Source organism: Equus caballus, chromosome 20 (genome assembly GCF_041296265.1).
Source record: "Equus caballus isolate H_3958 breed thoroughbred chromosome 20, TB-T2T, whole genome shotgun sequence".
NCBI classification, from domain to species: Eukaryota; Metazoa; Chordata; class Mammalia; order Perissodactyla; family Equidae; genus Equus; species Equus caballus.
Window position 1 is genome coordinate 24140977 of NC_091703.1, and position 11103 is coordinate 24152079.

An 11103-nucleotide genomic window follows, 5' to 3' on the forward strand; every position below is an offset into this window, starting at 1 on the left:
ATCAGGCAAACTGTGCATCATTTCTGAGACTGCTCAATCTTTCCATTCTATTTATCAGCAGGCCTATGATTGGCTGGTCAAAAAGTTTTCCTTTAGAATTTAACTTTCTGGCATTAAGGAAATAATTATTCACTTATTCCCTATGAAGGAAAAGGAACAAAACAGAAAGAAGGTAGAACGTTATCAGTAAGAATCTACCCTATTAATAACAAGGAAACAAATGGTTTGTAATATTCATCATCCCCATCATCAATATAATAGCCATTTATAATAGTCCTTTTATTCACAAGGCAATTTTATGTATTTCATGTTATTTGAGACTTCCAATAACAATTTGAGAGAGGTAAGACAGATATTGTTATCCCCAACAGGTATATAGACTATTCTGGTTGAATCAGTTGAAGTTCTGTGGCTTATCAATGAGAAGTTAGTTTCTAGTTTCTCTAAAACAAACCTCTAAGTTTCAGCAGGTAAGGAACATAAAAGATGGGAATGAGTCAGGGCTGCTTTTTCCTGATCCTTCTCCCTTTCGGCACTCTGTCTTGCCAAAGCAGGTGATCAACTATTCACAAGTCACACTCCTGCCCCCTGACCTGCCTAAGCCTGGAGGGTGGTATTGAAAAGAAAGCAGCTCAGAAAGTACCGGTAGAAGAGAGTTAGACCTGTTCTCCTGCATCTGCAAAGGGCTCTCAAGACCCAAATCCTCACCAATGAATGAGGAGGTAAGGCGAAGGAAAGCTAGACAATACATCCAGCTAGGTGCCAAGCCAAGAATGGAAAAATGTGGTGATTTTTCAGTCCCTTATTCTATGCTCTGACTTTCTCCGCTGAAAGCTGATAAAGTAAGATAAGTTCTAGAAAACCTGTGCCAATCAACACAGAGGGTTACCCAGGAATTTACTGGCACCAGAGATAATGCCTTACAATTACAGTGTAAAATGACTTCCTATTAGGAGATCAAGCAAAATTAAGGGAAACACGATCCAGCATTGGTTTTTAAACACAGGGAGGGCATTTGTGTGGAATGGAGAGTAAGCAGATTTTGCGAGGCTAAAAAGAGTGAATCAGGGAACAACTAGGAGAAAATACAGGCAGAAAAATGTGCCAAATCCTTCCTTTATCAATTTTCTAAGAATCAGATTATTGGGGAGACGGTGGAGAGAGTAACACGAGATGTTTTCTCATCATTAAACCATCAAGCTAATGAAAGAAGCATCAGCATTAGGGTTAATACAGCCAGGTTGATGAAGACTAGCCAAGCTCTTAGAAGCAACAGCATCTCTGTTTATATATATATATATATATATATATATATATAGCAGACAAATACACAGACTGAAAGCGTACTAATGAGAGACAGCTCATTCCCAGGCATGGCCAGGAACACACAAATATGCAGAATGACTGAAAATATGACAGAGAATCTCTTTTTAAATACAGTTATAAAACTGTATAACTGTATTGGTAGAGATAATGGAAGAGATGAATAAATGGAAAGAGGAGGTTTGTTTAAGCTGGAAGGGCAACAGATATTAAAGATAACAATATGTTAGGTTAATAAAGAAACAAAGAATGGGGCCAACCTACTAGTGTAGTGGTTAAGTTTGCATACTCCGCTTTGGCGGCCCAGGGTTCACAGGTTCAGATCCCAGGTGTGGACCCACACATGGCCATGCTGTGGTGGCATCCCATATACAAAGTAGAGGAAGGTTGGCATGGATGTTAGCTCAGGGACCATCTTCCTCACCAAAAAAAAAAAAAAAAGGAAACAAAGAATGAATTAAAACTGAACATAATGCTTTAAAGTACTTAATAAAATTCATTTGCAGGGGCCGGCCCAGTAGCACAGTGGTTAAGTTTGCATGTTCCACTTCGGTGGCCTGGGGTTCGCCGGTTTGGAACCCAGGTGCAGACCTATGCAACATTTGTCAAGCCATGCTGTGGCAGGCATCCCACATATAAAGTAGAGGAAGATGGGTACAGATGTTAGCTCAGGGGTAATCTTCCTCTAAAAAGAAGAAATTCATTTGCAAAAAATATGCAAGGATATTTGGGGAATGAGAAAAAAGGCAGTAATAGATTCTAATACTCATTATAAAGCAAAAATCATCTAAAATATAAAAACTAAAATAACTTTTTATTAGGGCTTCTCTGTAACAAAGTAGGAGAAACAAAACAATGGGATGGGAATTACTAAATAAATACTAACTAGGAGGAAATTTTACTTGGATGTTCAAAAGACAAACAAATGTGAATAGCGAAAGAAAATGAGAGAGAAGGAGGGAAAACACAATACTAGTTCCAAATGCAAGGACAAAATTAATGTGGGTCAAGGAATTAGGTATTAACAAAGACAAGGTAGATACACACAAAAATATTCAAGTTCCACAGAGAGAAAAAGAACATTCTCCAAGAAACATTTATTTAACACCTGTTATAAATGAACTCAGCGCTAAATGTTAGGAATACAAAGATGAATAAGCAGGTTTGACTGGGACCAGCCTAGCTGACTAACACAGGGACCCTCCTTCCAACAGACACATGGCCGTGCAGGAAAAAACACACCATGCCTTGTAACACACGCTTCCCTGAGTCAAATGAGTCCTACAACATATTTTGTGTAATCTGCCATAACCTCTTTTTCTGTGATGGATTCTGCGCTCTAGGAAACAGTTTTGACCCATAAAAGAAGACAAAAGACTTACAAGTAATATTTCAAGACCTATCAAAATCAAAGACAGAGTATGCGATGAATGTTAAAATGCAAGTTTTACTGAGGTTCAAGGCGCAGTCAAGAAAATGGTCAAGGAGGCTGGCCCAGTGGTGCAGTGGTTAAGTTCGCACATTCCGTTTTGGTGGCCCGGGGTTTGCCGGTTTGGATCCCTGGTGCGGACATGGCACAGCCTGGCAAGCCATGCTGTGGCAGGCGTCCCACATATAACGTAGAAGAAGATGGGCACGGATGTTAGCTCAGGGCCAGTCTTCCTCAGCAAAAAGAGGAGGATTGGCAGCAGATGTTAGCTCAGGGCTAATCTTCCTCAATAAAAAAAAAAAGAAAATGGTCAAGGAAACAAACAGTAATTGGCAAGTGTGACAAGAAGGAATTCTAAGGTGGCCCCAAGACATTCACCCCCAGGTGTTACTCCCATGATTATGGTATGTTTCATGGCAAAAAGAATTTTGCAGATATAATTAAGGTTACTAATCAATTGGCCTTAAGATAGGCAGGTCATCCAAGCAGTAGTAACCCATCTTATGAACCCTTTAAAACAGAGTTTTTCCATCTGAAATCAGAAAGGGAAGTCAGAGAGAAGATAGTGGACATGACAGAAACATTCCATTGCTGGTTTTGACGATGGAAGGGGCCATGTGGAAAGAACCTGAGAGCAGCCCCTAGGAACTGAGAGCAATCCCCAGAGACAGCTCAAAGACATGGGGGTCTCAGTCCAACCACTGCAAGGGACTGGATTCTGCCAACAAGCTGAGCGAGGTGGGAAGCAGAGTCTTTCCCAGAGCCTGCAGATGAGAATGCATTCAACTGACAACTTGACTTGGGTCTAGTGAGACCCGAATAAATGCTAATAGGTGGGTATTGTTTTAAGCCACTAAGTTTATGGTATTTTGTTTTGCAGCAATAGTAAACTAATGTAGCGGAAAAGTAGGTAGACATCTATGACATTATGAATTATTATGAAGAGCCTCATAAACACCACTGCAGCCTCGAAGAACTAATGAATCATGTGAATCGGGGCTAGAAGAAACCAGGGGCATGTCATGATGAGATTGAAACTGAATGGAGGAAGGATTGCCAAGGTGTGCCTCTTTATGGGGACTTTGCTTTAACAACCCAGTGCAGTACTAATTTATAACTTCCATTTCCAGGCTAAATGGAGCATATGTACATATGACAAAAACAGTTTTTATGAACACGTAGCTAAGCTTCTAGGCAGAAGCAATGCAAAATTTGTCTAGAGAAACAGTTTCCTGACACAAAGCCCACAGAACTCCAACAGAAAAACAATTCCCACTGAAGATGAGTCACCCAAAAAAAACGTAATACACACTAGGGAGCAGACTAGTACAAAGGAGAGGAGGCAGAAGCAAAAAAGGGGAGCAGGAACTGGAAATAAAAGTGTAGCTAAGAGACACTACAAAATAAGTACAGCCATGTGCTGAATAACAACGTTTCCATCAACGGTGGACTACATATACAGTGGTGGTCCCGTAAAATAAGTACGATATAGCCTAGGTGTGTAGTAGGCTATACCATCTAGGTTTGTGTAAGTCCAGATTATAATGTTCGCATAATGATGAAATTGCCTAATGACATATTTCTCAGAACATATCCCCATGGTTAGGCAACACATGACTGTATGTTTGACGTGGTCAAAGATTAAAGGGAGGAAAGGAGACAAAAATCACCATAAAATAATAGCACAGTAAGATTTTTCTAAGAAGGCATAGTTTAAAAGATCCAAATCAGAAGTTGTGTGATTAAAATAAAGCCAGTTATTTTAAAATTAAATACACTGAAATGGAAGCAGTATCTGAGGAAATAACCCAAAATGCAAGTCAAAGAAATAAAAAGTTGGAAATATAAAAGAGAGACTAAGAGTCACGAAGTAATAAATGGTCCAATATACCAGCTCCAGATGGCTCCAAAAGGAAAGAATTAGGAAGAGGCAAAATGTGAAGAGATAATGGCCATGAATTTTCCAGAATTGATGAAAGACAAAAATTCTCATATCTAGGAAGTACCAGAAGTTCTGAGCAGGTAAAAATAAATCGATTCCTATACTCACCAAAATGCAACTGCACAACGTCAAAGACAAAGAGCAGATCTTACAAAGAACCAGAGACAAAAGACAGATTATCTTAACAGGAACAAGAATTAGACTGACAACATGATTTTCATCAACAATAACAGATGCCGGAAGATAATGGAAATAAAATCTTCAAAGTACTGAGGGACAAAAACTGCCAGCCTAGAGCTTTATACTCACTAAATGATCATTCAACAGTAACAACAAAATAAGTGGTTTTTAGATAAACACTGAGGATACCACTTACAGATCCTCCCTAAAAGACTTAAGAAAGGAAAACTGACCAGAGGGGATGGAAGAAGCACTGGTAAGCTAGAAAATGACCAACAAGTTGGTAAATGACAATAAAAATGTTATCCAAACTAAAATGCTAAACAACAATAATGTGAAAGATGAGAGAAGGGGAAATTGAAATTAAAGTATAAGGTCTTATATAGTTTTGGAGAAGAATGGAAAAATTTATTAACTTTAGTATTTTAAAAGTAAATATGCATTTTAAGAATAAAACTAGTGGGGATCAGCCCTGTGGCTGAGTGGTTAATTTTGCACACTCTGCTTCAGCGGCCCAGGGTTCACCAGTTCAGATGCTGGGTTTGGACCCAGCACCACTCATCAAGCCATGCTGTGGTGGCATCCCACACAGAAGACCTGGAATGACCTACAACTAGCATATACCGCTATGTAGTGGGGCTTTGGGGAGAAAAAAAAAAGGAAGAAAACTAGTCCCTGCTCTATAGAAGCTTATACTATTTGGTGTTGGGACAAGTGATATCAGGCAGGGACACCCACGGAGCTAGACTGCCATCAAGGAAGGAGGGACTGAGGACATTAGGGAAGACTGCAGAAACAGGACATTTAAGCTCTAGCCTGAGGGATGAGTGGCTGCTTTTTGAAGAAAGAACAGCATTTTAGGTTGCGGGGATGGACTGCAGGTAGAAAGCTTGGAATCTTGCAAAGGGTAGCATATTCTGAGTGGTTCCACACAGCTGAAATGTGGAATATAAGTAGAGAATGATGAGATAAGAGATGAAAACATAAACCAAGAAGAAATAGTAAAGGACTATTTAGGTCACACCAAGAGGTCTGCACTTCATTTAGTAAGCAGTAGCAAGACATGGAACATTTTTTAAAAATTTTTTATTTTTTTTGGTGAGGAAGATTGGCCCTATGCTAAAATCTGCTGCCAATCTTCCTCATTTTGCTTGAGGAAGATAGTCCCTGAGCTGACATCTGTGCCAATCCTCCTCTATTTGTATGTGGAATGCCACCACAGCGTGGCTTGATGAGCAGTGTGTAGGTCCACAGTCGGGATCTGAACCTACAAACCCGGGTCTGCCAAAGTGGAGCACATGAACCCAACTACTACACCACCAGGCCAGATCCCACCCTCATTTTTTTTTATTGTGGTAAAATAAATATAACATAAAATCTGCCATTTTAACCTTTCAACTTTTTTTAAACTTTTTATTAAGATTATGATAGTTTACAACCTCATGAAATTTCAGTTGTACATTATTGTTAGTCATGTTGTAGGTACACCACTTCACTCTTTGTGCCCTCCCCCGACTCCCTCTTTCCCCTGGTAACCACCAATAAGTTCTCTTGAGTGTAGTCATACAGAGTTCGTCTTTCTCTATCTGGCTTATTTCACTTAACATAATACCCTCAAGGTCCATCCATGTTGTTGTGAAAGGGACAATTTTATCCTTTTTTATGCCCAAGTAGTATTCTGTTGTACATATATATACCATATCTTCTTTATCCAATCATCAGTTGCATTTTAACCATTTTTAAGTGTAAATTCAGTGGCATTAAGTACACTGACAGTGTTGTGTGACCATCATCACTATCCCGGATGAACTTTTTCACTATTCCAAACTGAAACTCTGGAATGAAACTCCACCAAACAATAACATTTCCCCTCCCCCTAGTTCCTGGTATTCACTATTCTACTTTCTGTCTCTAAGAATTTGAGTATTCTAGATATTTCATATTAATGGAATCATACAATATTGTCCTTTTGTATCTGGCTTATTTCACTTAGCATAATGTCTTTAAGATTCATCCACGTTAACATGTGTCAAAATTTCCTTCATTTTTAAGGTTGAATAATATCCCACTGTACGTATACACCACCTTTTTTTTTTCATCCATTCATCCATTGATGGACATGACATTGAAGATTTTTAAGGAGAGATGTGACATGTTCATCTATCTACTTCAGAAAGCTAGCCCTAGAGGGGATTGAAGGATGGCACTGGTGAACCAAGAGAGGAACTTGTTTCAAGAAAGTGAGAATGGTCAACTGGATGGAAGATGTGTAGTAAAATGAGGTCAGAAAAAGTTTATCCAGATGTGGGAAGAGCAGTTGCAGCACAGCAGTGGATAGGAAAGCCCCAGTGTAAGGCAGCGAGGACTAGTTAGCCAGTATGCGTCTGGGGAGAAGTCCTTGCCCACACTACAACAAAATGTTGAGCATTTGGTACCTAGAATTTGGATGTTTTGTACCTTTAAGACAAGGAGGTTGAAGATACTAAATTAGCAAAATATTTCAACCTCCTGATAATTATAAATATACTAAGAGAAATGGTAAAGATAATGGTTTTATTGAACATTTCTTAAGAGGTTATCTTGAAAAAATTCTGAAGAAAGACAACTATGTTAAATTGACGAGAAGACAGTGCAGCTATACATATTACACTTCATTGTAACGATGAAAGCGAAAAAACGGTAACGCACGCTGATAATCACAGATCTAAAATAACAGGATTGTTCTCCTAGAAGGGAGCAATCCATACTTCCCCATCACCACATGGAAAAGCACACTACAAACTGTAATGCTTAACATTGTGGGCAGAGTTAAATTAACACGAGCTAATTTACCCTTGATACTTACAAATCCGGTGCTTCAAATTATAGCATGGAATGATCCCAGCTTTGAAAATTCATTTTAGGGTCTGAGTTATATCCTCTTACTCTAGCTACACTGCTTAAATTAAGTAGATGTTTACTAGAATCCCTTGGTTTTTTTGAACTTAAGGAAAAGAACGCACAGCAGGTTGGAGATACCAAAACTTTCCAACAGGTAACATAATTCTACCAATATTATCTGGAAGGCAACAGAGCTAAAACTCCAGCAGCACATCTTTATCTACGTGTGTGTCATTTCTTTAAGAAGCCTTACTTTGAAACTCAAACACCTATTGCTAAAAAGAATCTGCCAAATGACACAAAAACAGATGTTATTTTGGTCCAACCATTTTTACGGCTTAATAGAAATAAAAAAGAAAATTTCTCATTATTGAATTCACATGAATATTGTCTAAAAATACAGGTTTAAAAAAAAACCCAAATAGAAGAATAACCTATCAATTATTCTAGGCCTGTTGTAAAGATGCTGCAAGGAAAAATTTATACATTTTATGATGATTTGACATTATAAATCAGAACAAGTTTTGGTGACGTTGAAATAATTTTATTTTTAATGCCAAATTATTTTGAAGACATAGAAAATATTTCCTGAAAAGAAATTTATCTCAAGAATAATAATAACTAACTTTTATTGAAGTATTACTACATGCCAGGCAATGGGCAAAGAGTTCTTATATGTATTACTTTATTTAATTCTTATAGGAATTCCATTAAATAGGTTTTATTTTATTATCCCTATTTGACAGGTGAAGAAACAGAGGCTTAGAAGCATTAAGGAATTTGCCAAACGTGACACAGCCACTAAGCGGCAGAGCCACGACCAAACCCTGGCCTCCTGAGCTGGCAATCCACATCACTGCTCCAGAAACAGTCGTGCCTGGTCCTACATATTTATTTAAAGAGAATGCTGCTTCTCTGTCTGGTTATTAAAAAAACGAGGTCAAGAAAATTTAACAGCAAAACCATTCTTTTACATTAATAAATTACTGAAGCTCTCTTTTGACTATTTTTAATACATAAAGACTTCAGCTGAATTATTTTTGTTATTCTGAAAGGAAAATAAGTCCATGACTTGGCATTGTACAGGCAAAGGTGTGATGAGTCTTTCTATCACCTGTGGTTCTAAAAAGCCTTGATGCATTTCTCTTTTTCAAATTACAGAGGAATTCAGCTTTCTCTACGACTCCTAAGTCTATAACTGAATTGATATCTCCAGTTTTCCTCACTTGTATGAAAAACGATGCAAAATAATAAGCACAAAATAAAATTTTACATTTGGCATAACTTCAGCAGTCTCCATGAACGTGCTGTCCTCATAATAAACAATTTGAAGCATTTGGACAGTGAACATGCATTTCAGGAATAAAGAAATAAGAGCCAACATTCACTTCAAAAATTCTTGGTTGTAGGAGGAGGAGCTCTCTACAATTTACTTTTTCTATTATTATCAAAAATATCATTCAACATTTCTATTTAAGCACTGGAAAAACCACTAACATTAACCCACAAACAAAAACGTTTGGATGAGCAAACTGGCAATAAAAATGGACATGACTATACATCATATCCTTTTCTCTCTCCACGCAGGTAAGAGAACGAATGATTGAAAGAATGATGACTCTTACAATTTCAGGTCCATGCTCTTGATTAATAATATCTTTAATATCTACTCCGTGGAGGAAGTTCAAAGGGAAGGAGAGAAAAGCCATTAAAAGGCTTTAAGCTTCAGATTATGGTAAGGTACAGAGACAAAACGAATTTAGCAAATGCGAGCCCAGATCACAGAAATATTACTAAACGAAGTTTAAAGAAAACGATTCTACATGCCTAAGAAATGCAATTCATAAGGTTAGGAAAATATGAAAAATTTCCCGACTCCACCCTACTAAGGAACAATCGATCAGTGCAGCAATCAGGAAATGCCCTTTCCTAGATATCCAGAAGATCCCTAAGAAACTCACCTCCCAAACTCAGGCGTTGAATCTATTTTTCTTTGGCTTTACCTGCCTACCCGCCGCCCTCCCTTCCCGTCACTCCGTCAGCTGGGCTGGGGAGTAGGATACTGTACCTGGGGTCGCTGCTGGCGACACTGAAGCTCGCCCTAGTAGGTGCAGCTGGCTCGAAGCATCACCACCGTCCCACCTGCTCTTCTTCGTCGTCATCTCCCGGCCTTACACACACGCACATTCACACACTGGCACGCGCATCTGCTGTCAGAGAGGAGGTTACCGCCCCATCCGAGCAAAACCCTTGCTTTCTCTTCCCCAGGATGTAGCCCCGGAGAGGCGACTTTTCCCAAAGCCGAGACAGGTGGAGGCTACTGCTGGGCTCTTACCTCCAGCAGCGACAGCGGTCGCGGCCGCAGCTCCCGCGTCCGGCTTTGAGCCGGGCGGGTCAGGCCCGCCGGGGTCTGCACTTGTCTGGCAAGGACGCAACACTGGGGGACCCCCACCCGCCCCCCGCGGCAGCTTCTGCTAAAGCTGGGAAAGCGCGCGCCCGTGATTCAGCGCCTTTCCGCCGGCGCGGTTACCACGGCGACGCGCGCGCACGCGCACACGCGCCCCCAGGGATGGGCGGGCCGGCAGTCTCTGCCCAGCTCCCAGCGTGAGCTTCTAAAGATGGGCACCCGGGCGACCGAGACCTACCCCGCAGGGAAACACGCAGGAGGCTTTCGGGAAGCAGGGCGGCCTGCATGCCCCACCTTCTTTCCTTTACCAACCCCTTCCCTATCACCGTGGTCCTAACGGGCCCGGGAGACGAGCGCCCCTTCCATTCCCCAGGCCAGGCTGGCTCAAGGGAGCCGTGAGCGCACCACCTGAGTCAAAGATCCCTTGCGAATGTGTCCCCCCAAGCTAAGTCATCCCACATGCACAGGTTACACTCCTCGAACGGGAGCCTTTCTAGGCCCTGCTATGTTTTGAGCACGTGCTGCTTTCTGACTGAGGATGGAAACCGGTGCTGGGAGAGGCCCAGTTCAACTCCATGCTTTTTAGGTTAACTAGGCGCCCGATGTACTTGGACTATGTTTGCATCTAGGGGAAGGTGATAATTTGAACCATAGGAAACTCATGCGGAAGACTCTTGTTTGCATTGTATCCTGTTTTCTTATAATAAGGTGCTCAAGCAACTTGGTATGCTAACATAGGGCAGAAAAGGAAGACAGGGCATTGCTTGCACATTCCCACGACTATGAAAGCATAGTGCAGTGCTTAGCACCGAGTCACACAGACCCTGATGAACGAGTCCCCAGGAGGCTACTCACTAGCTATGGATGGGCCTTGGATGAATTACACACAATCCTGCTAAATAAACCTCAGTTTCCTGAATTATAAAATGGACATAATAATAG

General features: G+C 40.5%; 1 protein-coding gene across 7 annotated transcripts in view; it reads right to left on the reverse strand.

The window, feature by feature from the left end:
- Positions 1-10309, reverse strand: part of KIAA0319 — a 94375-nt gene extending 84066 nt beyond the window's left edge. Inside the window, exons 1-2 of one of the 7 annotated variants that reach the window (XM_070244146.1) lie at positions 10090-10299; positions 9823-9961 (exon numbers count right to left, since the gene is read on the reverse strand). Coding sequence is in view for 3 of the 7 variants with exons in the window: in XM_023624524.2 (XP_023480292.2) it covers positions 9823-9916 (94 nt within the window). In the remaining 4 variants the exon portion in view is untranslated. The other 6 variants (XM_023624524.2, XM_001915673.5, XM_023624526.2 and 3 more) reach the window with 6 other exon arrangements.
- Positions 10310-11103: the final 794 nt, after the last annotated feature.